The sequence below is a fragment of the Pelophylax lessonae genome (assembly GCF_965119305.1).
Source record: "Pelophylax lessonae genome assembly, chromosome: 7".
NCBI lineage: Eukaryota > Metazoa > Chordata > Amphibia > Anura > Ranidae > Pelophylax > Pelophylax lessonae.
The window spans coordinates 34,556,337-34,573,957 of record NC_138774.1 but is presented as its reverse complement, the minus strand read 5'-3'; the positions used below and the strand labels follow the sequence as shown (position 1 = coordinate 34,573,957).

Here is a 17,621-nt window from a genome sequence, read left to right as displayed (position 1 = left end):
AAAGGTTGGACACCCATGCTTTAGAATATCTCCTACAGCAGGGGCGTAACTACAGGGGTTGCAGGGGTTGCAATTGCTACCGGGCCCCATGCTCCAGGGGGCCCGGTAGCAAACCAGTGGGTGAACTTCCAGGATCTCAAAGGTCACACTTGCGACCGGGCCCTGGCATTGCACCACTGTGGGGAGGCCCCAAGATTGCAGGAGAGGGGCCCACTGCAGAACTTGTGAAAGGATCCTGCTGCGGGACCATAATTAAAGGCCATGCAACGAGAGTAAAGAGCCCCAGGATTAGTGGGAAGAGCCCCAGGCTTGAAGGGAAGGGCCCCGGCCAGAGGACTGGGGGGCCCTTCATGGTTTCTTGCATCGGGGCCCTGAAGGTTCTAGTTACGCCTCTGTCCTACAGGTTATTCCTCAAGTGGCATTTGCATTCAATTAGTTGTCACTGTGTTTTCTGAACTGAAGCCAAACAAAGTCGATTTTTTAGAGACTTTATTAAACACGAGAAGGGACAATCTTTAAATTAATTCTGAACACAAGACGAACCAAACAAATCCTGACTTATACACATAACAGCAGTAGTGTCATACTCTATATTACAGGCCTTCTTTCATTGTAGATGCTTCTCCAGCAGCATCGTCCATCGCCACCTCCAGCTCAGAAGTTGGGTTTGTGTTTCTTCAGCTCCACCATCAAGTGATGAAGGTTAATTAACTCGGAGCAAACCGGGAGATTCCTGAGAGAAGGCTGGGAGAGAATCTTGTGGAATCGATGGTAGTATTGGATTAGCTGTGTCAGTGCCCCCTATAGAAAATCAATGTGCATAATTATATACTGAGGCACAACTAATTCCATCTATCTATCTACACTATATTGTCAAAAGTATTGGGACACCTGCCTTTACACACACATGAACTTTAATGGCATCCCAGTCTTAGTCCGTAGGGTTCAATATTAAGTTGGCCCAACCTTTGCAGCTACAACAGCTTCAACTCTCCTGGGAAAGCTGTCCACAAGGTTTAGGAGTGTGTCTATGGGAATGTTTGACCATTCTTCCAGAAGCACATTTGTGAGGTCAGGCACTGATGTTGGAGAGAAGGCCTGGCTCGCAGTCTGCGCACGAAATTCATCCCAAAGGTGTTCTATCAAGTTGAGGTTAGGACTCTGTGCAGAGGCCAGTCAAGTTCCTTCACCCCAAACTCGCTCATCCATGTCTTTATGGACCTTGTTTTGTGCATTGGTCCAAATCATTTGGTGGAGGGGGGATTATGGTGTGGGGTTGTTTTTCAGGGGTTGGGCTTGGCCCCTTAGTTCCAGTGAAGGGAACTCTTAAGGTGTCAGCATACCAAGACATCTTGGACAATTTCATGATCCCAACTTTGTGGGAACAGTTTGGGGATGGCCCCTTCCTGTTCCAACATGACTGCGCACCAGTGCACAAAGCAGGGTCTTACAGCAGCACACTGCACATAAAAAAACACTAGTTAGGCACACATTTAACCCTTTCCCAGCCAATCATTGGATACCTCTGCCTGTGCAGCCAATCATTGGATACCTCTGCCTGTGCAGTCAATCATTGGATATCTCTGCTTGTGCAACCAATCATTGGATACCTCTGCCTGTGCAGTCAATCATTGGATAGCTCTGCCTGTGCAGCCAATCATTGGATAGCTCTGCCTGTGCAGCCAATCATTGGATACCTCTGCCTGTGCAGCCAATCATTGGATACCTCTGCCTGTGCAGCCAATCATTGGATCCGTCTGCCTGTGCAGCCAATCATTGGATAGCTCTGCCTGTGCAGTCAATCATTGGATATCTCTGCTTGTGCAACCAATCATTGGATACCTCTGCCTGTGCAACCAATCATTGGATACCTCTGCCTGTGCAGTCGATCATTGGATCCCTCTGCCTGTGCAGTCGATCATTGGATCCCTCTGCCTGTGCAGTCAATCATTGGATATCTCTGCCTGTGCAACCAATCATTGGATATCTCTGCCTGTGCACCCAATCATTGGATACCTCTGCCTGTGCAACCAATAATTGGATACCTCTGCTTGTGCAGTGAATCAGTCACCATGTCTATGCAAAGATCCCACCCCAAACTTAAACCTGGAGGCATAAGCTGGCTGGTATACAGAGGGAATTTCCTTCCTGCCATTAGGAATTTTGGAGGTCTAAATTGGTGCAGAAACGAGGGAAAGGTGAAATCTGTAATTTTTGGATCCTGGCTAATTGAAGAATATTTGTCTGCAATAGAAGGATTTGGTCTCTAAATCTTTGTAGGGAATGGCAGGAATCACAGATTTGTGATCCACTGCCCATACATTCCATTAATGTAAAAGAGATTATTACCTGTATAATGCTGGTTCCATTTTTAAAGTTTGTAAATGACCTCATGACATCTTGGCTCAGCGCCTCCACCGCCTGTTTCCACGTGGCAGAGAATCCTCTCACCAGCTGAGCCACCCGTGCTGGACAGAGAAGAGAACCGGTCATTGCAACAGACACTCTCATACAGATCAGCAGAGACTGCAGCAAACTGGTATTGCTTCTCACCTTCCTCGCTCTTCAGGCGATCCTGCTGGCCTTTCTCAATAAGAGATTCAGATTCTTTCACAAAAGCAGTCATCCCACCAAATGATGGCGCCAGGATCTCCTCTATAAATTCCTACAATGGAGATTTAGATGAAGGTCAGTGAGGTAACATGAATGGCACGCTGCCTTTTATACGCACCCTCCACTTCCTGATGTTGGTGCTGTTCAGTGATTGTGTTCTACTGTTCCTCTGCATGCAAGTTTTAATTGGGTTTCTCAACAATTGGAGAAATCTGTATATGATACACAATCACACCATAGAAACGCAGTCCAGATGCGTTTCTGCATGCACGTTTGGGATGCTTTCCGGTGCAATTTCCTTCCTCTTTTTCTTTATCTTAAATAGTGACATTTGCGTTCTTGGTGTGTTTTGCCGTGTTCCAGTACAATTCAGTAGTAGTGGAACTGAACACACTGGTATGTACTATGCTATTGGAACCCATATAACCTACTGTATATGCGTTTTTGATGCAGAAAAAAAACGCACTAGACTGCATCTGGTGTGAACCGACCTTAAAGTGGACTTTTATCCTCGGATCCACTTTCTAGCGATTCACTAGAATTATTGCTCTCGCTCTAATGTTTGCAGCGATACCTCACGTGTGGTTAAGACTAGTGATCGACCGATATCGTTTTTTTTATTGGCGATACCGATATTTTGGTCATCGCATATCGGTCGATATTGGCCGATATTTTGGGACATTAAAATTTTTTTTTTTTTTTTTACAGGTACTCTTGTGGAGGGATCTGGGGGTCTCAAAGACCCCAAACTCCTCCTCTGCACTTAAAAGCATTCAAAACGCCAAGTTTGGCTGTTTACATCCCCTCCCGCTCCTTTTAATGACAGCCGAGCGGCTTCTCAGCCACATCGGTTGTGGCTATGGACGCTGGTACCGGGGTGATGTCTCTAGCTGCAGGCTTCACTCCGGTACAGCACTTTTTCGAAATATCGGTAACCTCAGGGGCCGATATATTGGGGAAAGTGCATATCGGCCCCCGATATATCAGTGTTGCCGATAATCGGTCGATCCCTAGTTAGGACGCTGTTTACATATACGTGCACGACTTACGTATGCGTTCAACTTCTGTGTGCGTGCACGGAGGGATAGGGATGCTTTACATTTTTTTATTATTTATTTTACTTTTTATTTTTACACTGTCCTCTTTTTTTTTTTTTTATCACTTTTAGTCCTATTACAAGGAATGTACTGTAAACATCCCTTGTAATAGAAATAAGGATGACAGGTCCTCTTTATTGAGAGATCTGGGGTCAAAAAGACCCCAGATCTCTCATTTACCTTTAAAATCAAAAGATCAGAACATTTTTTTTTTTTTACTTTTGCTTTGAAAAAAATTCCCTCCCTCAAAATCGAAAAAAATACATTTTGGGCCATCTGCTTGCTGAGTGTCACCTGAAAAAGAAATGGATGCTCCCGATTTTTTTTTTTGGTCACTTACCTTGTTATAGAAGAAAATATACTCACCTTCCTTCCACTTCCTCCCTCTGCGGCCGCCCGCACCGTCTCTTCCGGCTTGCGATGACTCCTGGGAGCTGAACCCTCATCGCTCCCAGGAGTCAATGCGCCTGCACCAGCCCCGCTCGTCGCTTCCGGTGCAGGCTCCGCATTCCCTGCTAAACAGCTTCTGGGCATGCAAGGATGCCGTGCCTGCACCGGAAGTGACGAGCGGGGCCGTTGCAGGGAATTCTGGGACTCCGACGTCACTGAAGAGGACGCAGAAGAGGACGTGCTGGCTTCAGCTGCCCACACCTGAGATGGCAGTGCTGGAGAATACATTTTCAAGGTAAGTATTTCTTCTAAAAGATAAGTGCGACCCGGGACAGTTCAGAGGCTATCCATTGTGGAATGCACTAGCCCTGACTGTCCAGGGGGTATTTTTATCTAAATTTCACCCCCCGAGGCCGGAACTCCGCTTTAACGTCAAAGTAATAACGTATTTTTACTATGGGCCTGTTGTCAACATTTTTTTAAGAACTTTCCATTTTGGTGTCAGTTTTCAGGCAAGTGCATCTTGAATTTTCAGTTTCGGTTAAGAGTTTCCATTTTGGTGCACCACTCATTTAAACTGGAACTAAGTGTGACGCAACAAATACCTGTCTTATCCTTGTAGTCACTGACCTGAGTCCGCGCATTGAGTAACTGCTGGAAACTCTCCACCTCCTTACTGTCTGATGACGCTCGTTCCTTGAAATAAACAATGACAGCGACAATGAAGAAGAGATGCACGGAGGACGCATTCACACACACTGTGCGATCGTGCAGCTTCACTCACCATCAGTACACCGAGCATCATGTCATAGTTATTAATCAGGAAAATCAGCTGCTCCTTTCTGGAGGAAAATTCCGCTGCCATTCTCAGGACAAAATTCTCTACTTCCCCCTGGAAACAAGACACCAGAATTAAAGTGTAAGTCCACCCTAACACTAAAATCCCTGCATCTACAGACATTCACTATCGAACACTAACCTATCTAGTCCTGTAAAGAAGAAATCCATATACTTACCTTTTTTGAAGCAGATCCGACCCGATCTCCAGCGGCGGAAGCTCTGCAGAGGACACGGCCGACAGCGGCTGTGAAATGAATGGGAAGCGACGTCACCCATACACTTACTATGGGGCTTCCGTTGTCGGCTGTGTCCTCTACACCCACCTCTCCAGCGAAGCTGCGGCTGACAGCTCAGCGTAGGATCGGGTCGGGTCGGATCGGCTTCAAAAAAGGTAAGTACACAGATTCCTTCTTTACAGGGCTAGATAAGTCAGTGTTAGATCATGCAGGTCTGTAGATGCAGGGATTGTAGTGTTAGGGTGGACTTCTACTTTAACCATTTCAGCTCCAGAAGATTTACCTCCCTTCATTACCAGACCATTTTTTGCTATACGGCACTGCGCTACTTTAACTGACAATTGCGAAGTCGTGCGACAATGTACCCAAATAAAATGCATGTCCTTTTTTTCCCTATAAATAAAGGTTTCTTTTGTTGATATTTGATCACCGTTTTTTATTTTTTGCGCTATAAACAAAAAATGGCCGATAATTTTGAAACAAAAAAAACAATATTTTCTACTTTATGCTCTAAAACATATCCAATAAAAAATGTAAAAAATCGAATTTCTTTATCAATTTAGGCCAATATGTATTCTGCTACATATTTCTGGTAAAAAAAAAATCCCAATAAGCGTATATTGATTGGTTTGTGCAAAAGGTAGAGTTTCTACTAACTATGGGATATATTTATGGAATTTTTATATTTTTTTATATTTTTTACTAGCAATGTTGGCAATAAGAGACTTCTAGCGGGACTGCGATATTGCCGTGAACAAATCGGACACTAAGTGACACTTTTTGGGACCAGTGAAACTAATATAGTGATTAGTGCTAAAAATATACACTGTACTAATGACACTGGCTGGAAAGGGGTTAACATCAAGGGAGATCAAAGGGTTAAATATGTGCCTAAGCTGGTGTTTCAGTGTAGTGGGGGAGGTGCTTTTATTAGTGGAAGGCATAGATCGGTGTTTCTGCTTTACAGGAACACAGGATCAATGCCTTCTGTACTGACAAATCGCTGTTCTACCTGTGTTGTACAGAATGATCAGTAGGTGCCGGCGGACATCGGGCCCGCTAATCAGTTCCCACTGTGTAGAATTGCAGCGGGAGCGAGCCGCCGGTGGCACGCACTTGAGCCCAGTACCCGGAAGTGCAGGGGCACGTATATATATATATATATACATATATATATATATATATATATATATATATATATATATATGTGTGTGTGTGTATATATCTATATATGTGTACATATATATATATATATATATATATATATAACACATACATATACGTGATCCTAAACAGCATGGCCGCCCTGCGGCAGTAAATGTGCTATAGGGCAGTAGGCAAGCTGTTAACCAATCAGACGGCCTCTTTTATTTTCTTGTCTACAATGGTAAAATGAAAGCTGGGATTTTATTGGTTGTGCCGGTAAACACAAACATTTTCATTTCTGAGAACACGCCCTCCTCGCTGTCTAGTTCATTGAGGTTTTCCTGTGAAGCTCAGCTCTATACAGATTATATTTACCTGCAGCTGTCCCAGGAGGGTATTGGTCTTCTCATTTGTGAATGTCTGATTTATACTAACGATGGCAGATGAAAATTCGGCATAGCGGCGAGTTATCTGGGAAAACAGACAAGGTGTGAATAGAATGGTACAGGGACAGACGTGTATAATTCTATGTAAATTAGGGAAGTACTTTAAAACTTACATAGTGGGGCCTTGTGTCCAGATTGCCCAGCCTCTGCGGGTCTGTGTTCCGGATACTCTGAATGTTTAACTCCAGGATATACTGGAAGCGGGGCCACAGCATGTCCAGCAGGGCGTCCCAGTACCTGCGGGTCACAACACACATCAAAGGAACCTACTTGGTGTATCTATAGCTGTTATTTCATACAAATATAAGGCAGACAACACCATGGGGGTTGTTTTTAAAATACAGCAAGTTACAGCATTATTGATGGTAAAGTCTGTCTAACTGCCCATTCACACTACTGCGACTTGTCAGGCGACTTGTCAGCCTGACAAGTCGCGGTCCATGCAGTGCTACAGGACCCGTTTTAATAGGAGCGACACAAGTCGCTCCGACTTAGAAAAAGGGTCCTGTACTACTTCGGGGCGACCTCGGAGCGACTTGCATAGACTTCCATTATATGAAGTCCGCGCTGCACGCGACTTCACAGGTCGCCCCCAAAGTCGCAGCGACCTAGTGTGAACCGGCACTAAGGCTCCATTCATACTTGCCACTTGCCATGCAACATCTAAGAGCGATCAAATGAACAGGAAGCGGAGGATTCAAAGCTCGCTCTGGAGGTTTATGATGGAGTGGAGGCTGACACCCAAATGATATGTTTAATTAAAGGCGCAGTATACTGTCTTTCCGGTGAGTGTCCATTGCCTTAAAGGGAATCACGAGAGGTGTGATGAAGGCGCATGGTGTGAGCATCCAAATATATGTACACCGGTGAAGGAAAGAACATTATTGGACTATTAGATTGCTAATTTTACATCAAAGGCCTTTTGTAAACAAAGACGTTATATAGCGCTGCTAATGTTGGTCTTTTCCAATTGTAATAATTGTGTACTATTGCAAATTTGGTAAGGTAACATACAGAGTTTTATAACATTACAGTAAAACCTTGGTTTGAGAGCGCTTTGCAAGACAAGCACATTTTTTAAATTTTGACTTGATATACAAGCGATGTCTTGATATACAAGTAGCCTCATGTATAAAAAAGAAGAGAGGAGCCTCTAAAGTGTAGCAATATGGTTACATTTAATGAAGGTTCAATATTTAGCAACTCACGTGGTTGATGATTAAAACAGGCACATCTAAGTATGCCGGCATCCGGGGTAAAGCTGTCCACATAGACCATCCTCCGCACTGCCATCTTCATCATCCCTTCCCCGCTGCGCTCCACAAGTGATTCAAAGCCTCACTTTAAGATCACTCTACTGCAGGCTATTCTTCCCGGTCACGATTGCAGACTGACAGTGGTGAGAGTCGGTGGTTCAGAAGATGGTCTATGTGGACAGCTTTACCCCGGATGCCTGCATCCTTAGATGTGCCTGTTCCAATCATCAACCATGTGAGTTGCTAAATGTTGAACCTTCATTAAATGTAACCATATTGCTACACTTAGAGGCGCCTCTCATCTCTCTTATATTCTGTAGCTCTGCTGGATTTTGCTTCTAATCCCCTTGGGAAGGCTGCATATTGTGGATGGACATTTTTATGGTTACACAACCAATCACATTGCTATAATCTTTGTATATAGACTATAAACTGAAGGACTTATGGAACGAATCATCTGAGTTTGCATTATTTCTTATGGGGAAATTCGCTTTGATATAAGAGTGCTTTGTATTACAAGCATGTTTCCAGAACAAATTATGCTCACAATCCAAGGTTTTACTGTATATTTGTTTATTGCAGCAGCTTTGTCAAAATAATACTGGGAGAGGAAGAGATTGAGATTCGTTTTGTTTGAGCGCTGGGTGAGAGGTTTGTTGTGTAATTACACATTAAAGCGGAGTTCCGGCCTCGGGGGGTGAAATTTAGATAAAAATACCCCCAGGACAGTCAGGGCTAGTACATTCCACAATGGATAGCCTCTGAACAGTCCCGGGTCGCACTTACCTTTTAGAAGAAATACTTACCTTGAAAATTTCTTCTCCAGCGCTGCCATCTCAGGTGTGGGCAGCTCCACTTCTGCATCCTCTTTGGTGACGTCGGAGTCCCAGAATGCACTGCACCGGCCCCGCTAGTCACTTCCGGTGCAGGCGCAGCATCCCTGCACAGCTTCTGGGCATTTCCAGAAGCTGTTTAGCAGGGAATGCCGCACCTGCACCGGAAGTGACGAGCGGGGCCGGTGCAGGCGCATTGACTCCTGGGAGCGATGACGTTCATCGCAAGCCGGAAGAGACGGAGCGGGCCACGGCCGCAGAGGGAGGAAGTGGAAGGAAGGTGAGTATATTTTCTTCAATAACAAGGTAAGTGGCCAAAAAAAAAAAAAATTGGGAGCATCCATTTCTTTTTCAGGTGGCCCTCAGCAAGCGGATGGCCCAAAATCGTTTTCGATTTTGAGGCCGGAACTCCGCTTTAATCACTTCATTTTAATCAGGCCCATTGTTATACCTATATCTAAATAAAAAACATCAGCTTCATTCATTATTATCAAGTTTTTCAGCTGCAATAATAAACCTACACTTATTACCTGACACTGTATTCCGTAAGGCTGTAAAAAGTAAAACGATAAGCTGTGCAAAGCAATAGCCAATCACAATTTAGTGTAATAAAATCAGACCAGCGAAGGTTGCGTTCTCATTGGTACGGGTTCCTGCACCTTGCTCATTACTCTTTTCTCTACTGAATTAGCTCACTAAATCAGAAGTGTTACGTGTCACTGGGCTGTCTCACTTGTCTATAGCAGGGATGTCTCTCCTTTGAGCGATGCCTTTATAGCGTAGCACAATGTGTATACACAGGAAAATGGCGATGCTGTCAAAGCAGTCGGATACATAGGAGTCAATGTGCTTCTGTAAAACACAGAGAAAAAAAACAGGTTAGAGAAAATGGAATTCAGTCTCCCTTGGGTCACGGTGTAATGATTGGTCTCCTGCTTGGAGGGTGTCTCACCAGGAACATGGATAAAGTTTTGCCCATAACCGTGTTGAAGAGTTCCTGAGCTGCCAAGCCGCTCGCCAGGAAGAACTCGGATAAGAAGAGGTATTCCCGGCAGCTGTTATCGAGGAGGGCGTAGTGCTGACTGCGGAACAGAGACTCAAACGGGTACTGGTGGAAAAAGAAGGGTCTGCATTAGCACTGCATGCAAGTCTTCCGTTTAGAATACATGTGACCATTTTATTTGGATCAATCCCAAAATATATAATTAAATTACAGGCTGAGTCACCAACTGGTTTTGAATCTCTCTTCGGTACTTAAAGCTGAGTTCCGGCCTCGGGGGTGAAATTTAGATAAAAATACCCCCGGGACAGTCAGGGCTAGTGCATTCCACAATGGATAGCCTCTGATCTGTCCCGGTTCGCACTTACCTTTTAGAAGAAATACTTACCTTGAAAATTTCTTCTCCAGCGCTGCCATCTCAGGTGTGGGCAGCTGAAGCCAGCGCCTCCTCTTCTGCGTCCTCTTCGGTGATGTCGGAGTCCCAGAATGCCTTGCACCGGCCCCGCTCATCACTTCCGGTGCAGGCGCGTCATCCATGCACAGCTTCTTGGCATGCCCAGAAGATGTTTAGCAGGGAATGCCGCACCTGCACCGGAAGTGACGAGCGGGGCCGGTGCAGGCGCATTGACTGCTGAGAGCGATGACGTTCAGCTCCCAGGAGTCATCGTGGGCCGCGGGCGCCGAGGGAGGAAGTGGAAGGAAGTTGAGTATATTTTCTTCTATAACAAGGTAAGTGAACAAAAAAAAAATCGGGAGCATCCATTTCTTTTTCAGGTGACACTCAGCAAGTGGATGGCCTAAAATCAATTTTTTCGATTTTGAGGCCGGAACTCCGCTTTAAGTTGTGAGATCTTGAGCGTTTAGTGAATGTGCGCAATTAATGACACCCCAAACGCAGCACGCAGATACTCATCTTTGCATGAGTCAAGAACGCGAGGTTAAAGTATAATTAAAGGCACAACATTTTTTTTATGTTTTGGGTAGCGTAGAGATGGATTAAAATTCCTGTCAGTTTTTATTACTGTCTGTGCCCCTGTTAGGGAGATTCGCCCTTTCCATTTGTCCTGTTGACCATTACCATTGAAAGTAAAAGAAAATCCCAAATTTTGGGTTGTCCCCAAAAAAGTAATAGAAGGCAAATCTTCCAATGGGGACACTAGTTCTGATGACCTGGGGGTCCCAAAGGAATTCTCTTAATTTGCAGGGATTTCCTCTCACTTCCTTTTTGGCTATGGAACAGGAAGTGATGGGAAATCTCCCCAATTGGACAAAGATGGCGAAAAAAAAAATCTGACAGGGGTTATCACCCTGCCTTGCTATCCAAAATTGAAAAAAAAAAAAACGGAATTTTTGTAAAATCTTACCTGTAAAATTCCTTTCTCTGAGTCCTCCGACAGTCGCCGCCTCTTCATATTCGTCACATATGGGGTATTAGACTTTGCACCGAAGGAGTAGCTAGGCAACAGAATATGTTAACAATAAAGCTTTAACATATCCCACCCTCAAGGGGTGGTCCCCTCAGTCAATACCCTCCTACTTCCTGCAACCATATCTCAGTTTTAGTGGAATAGCAGTAGAGTATACATTCAAACCCCAAAAGAGGGGCGGGGGCGGCGACTGTCGGAGGACTCAGAGAAAGGAATTTTACAGGTAAGATTTTACAAAAATTCCGTTTTCTCTTACGTCCTCCGACAGTCGCCGCCTCTTCATATTCGTCACATATGGGGACGTCCCAAAGCAGTGCAAACATGAGGGGTGGGAAACGCATCCGCGCCGAAAGGCAACGCAGTCTCCACATCAAAGAAAGGAACCTTACCAAAGGAAGGAAACCAGCTGGGCAACAGCAAAAATAAGTGCTCAACAGGAGCAACAACCCAGGAAAAGACAAAAAACCAGGGGATACAAAACTTATCCCAACAGCCAGGAGTCCCCAACAAGGGACCCTAGGGAACAGCCGCACTAAGAACCTTGCGGCCAAAGGAAGCATCCGCCGATGCCTGAACATCTACTTTGTAGAATTTTGTGAAAGTGTGTACGGTCGACCAAGTCGCCGCCTTACACACCTGGGCTACAGAAGCCCCATGACGACAGGCCCAAGACGTACTCAGAGATCTAGTAGAGTGCGCCTTCACAGGCACAGGGGGAACCTTCCCCTGCAAGGCATAGGCCTGTTCAATGGTCTGCCTGATCCATTTGGCAATGGTAGAGGCGGAAGCCGCCATGCCCTTCCGAGGACCCTCTGGAAGAACAAACAAGGAGTCCGTCTTTCGAAAAGACTCAGTCGATTTAAGGTAAACCCTAATCGCCCGAACAACATCCAGAGAATGCAATCACACCTCCTTTGGATGTTTAGGCTTCGTGCACAACGAAGGCAAAACAATATCCTCGTTAAGATGGAATTCCGAAACTCGTTTCGGCAGAAAAGAAGGATTAGGTCGCAAGACCACCTTATCCAAATGAACAACCAGGTACGGAGACTTGCAGGACAAAGCCGCCAGTTCCGACACTCTGCGAGCCGAAGTGATCGCCACCAAAAAGGCGACCTTTTTGGACAACATAGACAACGAGATCTCCCTGATCTGTTCAAAAGGAGCACGTTGTAACACAGATAGGACTAGATTCAAGTCCCAAGGGGGCAAAGGATCCCTCCTAGGAGGAACCAGATGCCGCACACCCTGAATAAAAGTGCCAACCAAGGAGTTGGAAGCCACGGGACGTTGAAACAGAACGGCCAGCGCAGACACCTGACCCTTTATCGTAGCCAGCGCCAAACGCTGATCGACACCCGTCTGAAGGAAAGACAGCACACGGGAAACCGAGTACATGCGGGGGGAAAACCCCCTGGACTCACACCAGGCAAAATACGCCTTCCAAGTACGGTAATAAACCTTTCCCGAGGAAGACTTCCTCGCGTTGATCAAGGTATGAACAACCTCTGGAGAGAGACCCTTCTCCTTCAGGACCTCGGTCTCAACAGCCAGGCCGTCAAAGCCAGCGACTGTAAAGCAGGATAGTAAATCGGTCCTTGAGACAGTAGATCGTCCCGAAGAGGCAGACGCCAGGGGGCGTCGACCGCCAGATTCACGAGGTCTGCGTACCAGGACCGGCGAGGCCAGTCCGGTGCCACAAGAATCACCGTGCTGCGTTCCGAGTGTAACCTGCGAAGGAACCGGGACAGCAACTGAATCGGTGGAAACGCGTACATCAGCCTGTACTGATGCCACGGGGCCACTAATGCGTCCGACGCGTCTGCCCGAGGGTCGCGCGTCCTTGCCACGAACCTCTTCACCTTGTAGTTGAGGCGAGACGCGAACAGGTCCACATCTGGAAGACCCCACTTCGCGCACAACATCTGGAAGACAGCCGGGTGGAGAGACCATTCCCCCTGATCCAGGGTCTGGCGACTCAGATAGTCCGCCTGCCAGTTCTCCACTCCCGGAATGTGAACCGCCGTTATCGCCGGGACATGAGTCTCGGCCCAAGACAGAATGTCGGCCACTTCTCGAGCCGCTCGGGCACTCCTGGTGCCCCCTTGGTGGTTGATGTAGACCACCGCCGTGGCATTGTCCGTCTGCACCCGAACCGGGCAGCCCTGCAGCCGGTCCGTCCAGCGATGAAGACAGAGCCTTATCGCACGCAATTCCAGAATGTTGATCGGGAGGGAAGACTCCCCCTCCGACCAGGTCCCCTGGGCGGACAGAAAGCCCAGAACACCACCCCAGCCCGACAGGCTGGCATCCGTGGTGATTATCGTCCATGAGATCGGACGAAACGACTTGCCCCCGGACACCAACGGGGACTGGAGCCACCACAGAAGGTTTTCCCTGGTGCGATGACTCAACGAGATCTGAAGATCCAGAGATTGAGGTCGCCCGTCCCACTTGGACAAGATCTCCGCCTGGAGACCCCGCGTGTGAAACTGCGCAAAAGGAATCGCCTCGAAAGCCGAGACCATCAATCCCAGACATCTCATACACGTTCGCAGAGACGAGTTCGGAACGTCCCTGAGGGACCCGACTTCCTCCTGAAGAGTCCTGAGTTTGTCTTCCGGCAGGAAGACCTTCGCCTGCACCGAGTCCAGTATCATTCCCAGATAGGGAAGACGAACCGACGGACTCAGCGTCGACTTTGGAACATTTATCGTCCAACCGAACTCCTGCAGAGTTTGTATCGTGACAGACAGGTCCTTCTCCAGACCCTGACTGGTCGCAGACCGAATCAGAATGTCGTCCAGATACCCCAGGACAGAAATGCCCTGGGCTCTCAATAATGCCAGAACCGGTGCCAGCACCTTGGTGAAGACCCGCGGAGCCGAGGCGAGCCCAAAGGGCAACGCCACGAACTGGTAGTGATCCTCCGCAATGGCAAATCGAAGGTATCTCTGATGACCCTCGAATAGGGGGATGTGAAGATACGCATCCTTCAAATCGATGGAGGCCATGAATTCCCCCGGAACCAGGGCAGCCACCACCGAGCGCAGGGATTCCATGCGGAACTTGCGAACCCGCACAGAGCGGTTCAGAGCTTTCAAGTCCAGAATTGGACGAACCTTGCCCTCCTTTCTGGGCACGGTGAACAGATTGGAATAAAACCCCCGAAATCTGTCCCGATGAGGCACCGGAACCACCACTCCCTGAGCCCTCAGGTCCCGCACCGCCAGGTGCAGATCCCGCAGGCGCTCTGGAGACAGTTGTAGATTTGAGGGAAAAAATCTGCTCTCTGGCCGAGAGAGAAACTCGATCTTGTAACCAGATCGAACGATTTCCAGAACCCATCTGTCCCGCACACGGGCCAACCAGGGCTGAAGAAAACCGAGCAAGCGTCCCCCCACCCCAAAACTGGGTGAGGGCGCCCCTTCAGGCCGAACTGTTATGGGCCGCAGGTCCGGATTGGCCGGACTTCTGTTTCCCAGACCAGGGTTTCTTCTGAGAGCCCTGGCCCTTGAACGGTTTGCCCTTGTAGTGCGGCCGAAAGGCACGAAAGGCCCCCTGAGGGGGCCGAAAATTCGCATGCTTCTTCCCAGAAGCCCCCTTAGCCTTGGGGAAATGGGGCAAGAGAGTGCTCTTACCCCCGGTGATCCCCTTAATCAACACATCCAGAGACTCCCCAAAAAGGCGAGACCCATCATAAGGCAGATTGGCTAAGGTTTTACGTGAAGATTGGTCCACCGACCAACATTTCAACCAAACCAGGCGGCGAGACAACACCGCCACGCTGTGCACACGTGCAGCCAACGGAATCAGGTCCAGGTCCGCATCACACAGATACATGACACCCTGGTGGATCTGATCCACCATGTCCAGGGTCGCCGCCGAGGCCGAATCGGCCACTAGGACGCGCCTAAGCATCTGCGTCCAACTTGCGATCGCCTGGGCCGCCATGAGAGAAGCAAATAGAGCTTTAAGCATAGAACCCGTAACAGAATAAGTATGACGGGCAAGAGACTCCAGTCTCCTATCCGTGGCATCACGGAAAACAGGGGACCCCTCTGCAGGAATCGCAGTGGCTTTGTTCAAAACCGCAATTGCATGATCCACTGGTGGAGGCACACACCACCGTTCATCAGTGGCAGGGGAGAAGGGATAACGCAGCTTGAATTTACTTGGTACCGCAAAAGGTTTGCGCAGATCGCGCCATTGATCCTTTACCGCGCGCTGAAAATCAGCATTGCAGGGAAAAACCTGCGGCGTCCTGCGTTTTCTCTGCGTCCCATAAGCCGCCAAGGCAGCGGGGGGACACACTTCGTCCTGCAAACATAGCGTCTGCTTAATGGAAGCAATCAACTCATCCATGATTGCAAGCTCTTCAGGCGAGCCAGGGGGAGAATTATCAACCCCCTCAACCTCAGCCTCTACCTCAGACCCCACCAGATCAAGAGAGGAGCGGGACCCCGATAGGGAGGTCCCTGCCAGAACAGCCCCATCACCTTCACCCTCAGAATCGGAGGACAGAGTAACTCTGGGCCGTTTAGTAGATTGAGCAGCCACCAGCATTTGCACCTGGGCAGCAAGGCCAGCCACAATAGTGGCTAAATCCCCCCCTGGGGGGGAAACAGCGGTCCCCTGGCTTTCCACCAATACTGTGGGAAACTTGCCCTCCTGAGAATCCATTGCCCCTGTACGCCAGACAACCAAGGGTTAACTGCCCCCTTTCAGCAAGCGCGGTAAGCGCAGCCCACCGCACACACTCAGGCACAATGAGACCCCCACAGGGAATATACAGACTGAATACAGGCAATGGACAACAGGAATAGAAGGATAAAACCTGAGGAGACCCCGCTGCTGCTGCTGCCTCGACCGGTGTTCCAGGAAAAAGGAAGTGATGCTGCCAGGGCGCTCTATGTAAGCCTATGGAGGCTACAAGAAAATGGCCGCCGTGCATGTAAACCATGCGGCCGGAGCGGGCGCCGGTAAAATGGCATCGTTTGGCGCCGAAACCGCCGCTCCACAGTGCATAAAAACACACACAATTTCATCCCATTATATGGATACATGTTAGATCGCCGCAGCGATCGCTGTATATGCCCCAACATGCCATTAAAAACATGCCCCACAGCACACAGCACCTCACACTGCCCAGCCTGACACACACAGTGTCATACAGCTCCCCCCCCCCCCCTTGCAGCCCACAGCATGCAGCCGAGAGATAGGGAGACAAGCAGTGTGATTTAAAGGCAGGTTACACAGTCCCAGACTGAGACCCCCCCCAGACAGACAGGTCCCCACATAGACACACTTACCTCATATGGCCTGGGGAACCCGCACAGGCGAACAAGCCGCTGCACATGAGGCAGGGAGAGTCGCAATTCAAGACGCACACAATGGCGGTTAAGAAACCGCACAGCGTCCGGTGAGGTAGCCACCTCACCAAACATCCCTGCACCGAACAGGGATGGGTCGTTCACCGTGCCAGGAGCGTTACCTGGCTGAACGCTCGATGGCAGACTGGGAAGCCACTGACCCACGACCTGCGATCAGGGGGATCAGCCCGAGACCCAGTCCGCATGATCCTCTTCGTCCGAAGAACTAACTAATGCTGACAAAAACAACAGCTAAGTAAAGGTAGAGAAAAAACTCAAATAAAATATTAAAAAGAAGAAAGAGTCTGGGACAAAAAGTCCCAGCACAGAGAGAGCCAGCCACTCCTGACAAGCTAGACATTAAAACTGAGATATGGTTGCAGGAAGTAGGAGGGTATTGACTGAGGGGACCACCCCTTGAGGGTGGGATATGTTAAAGCTTTATTGTTAACATATTCTGTTGCCTAGCTACTCCTTCGGAGCAAAGTCTAATACCCCATATGTGACGAATATGAAGAGGCGGCGACTGTCGGAGGACGTAAGAGAAAAAAAGTTTTCCTTATAGTTTTACTTTAAGAACTGTGTTTATAGCTCAACGTCCAAAAAGATACCCTAGTTACAGTACTGAAATGAATGGGCTACCCTATGCATTTAGCATAAAAAAAACTGCTGGTTCACGAGACGATGAGTGGATTTGCTAAAAGCAAATAGACTGTGCACTTTGCAAAGTGTTGCTTCAGAGCTTAGTAAATGAAGGTGAACCTTTACTTTGCAAAGAATATCCAATCATGTGTAAGCAAAAATGCAGTTGTTTTATTTTCCTTGCACATGATTTGCACATCTACTGGCCTTTAGTAAATCAACCCCTAAGTGTGAACCTACCCTTAAAGTTTTCCACTCTCTCCTATTTTGGAGTTTTGGGTGTTTCCAGTTCTCCCATTACGCTCTCCCTAAAGTGAACTTGT

At 47.9% G+C, this 17,621-nt stretch overlaps 1 protein-coding gene across 1 annotated transcript in view; it reads right to left on the bottom strand.

Moving 5' to 3' along the window:
* Positions 1-469: 469 nt before the first annotated feature.
* The window catches only part of VPS52 (VPS52 subunit of GARP complex), a 65,080-nt gene continuing 47,928 nt past the window's right edge, over positions 470-17,621 (bottom strand). Inside the window, exons 12-20 of the mRNA XM_082263687.1 lie at positions 9,810-9,965; positions 9,591-9,709; positions 6,882-7,005; positions 6,698-6,793; positions 4,885-4,992; positions 4,731-4,796; positions 2,554-2,665; positions 2,350-2,468; positions 470-801 (exon numbers count right to left, since the gene is read on the bottom strand). Coding sequence (XP_082119813.1) covers positions 655-801; positions 2,350-2,468; positions 2,554-2,665; positions 4,731-4,796; positions 4,885-4,992; positions 6,698-6,793; positions 6,882-7,005; positions 9,591-9,709; positions 9,810-9,965 — 1,047 coding nt within the window. The 3' untranslated portion in view covers positions 470-654. The remainder of the gene's footprint in view (positions 802-2,349; positions 2,469-2,553; positions 2,666-4,730; positions 4,797-4,884; positions 4,993-6,697; positions 6,794-6,881; positions 7,006-9,590; positions 9,710-9,809; positions 9,966-17,621) is intronic.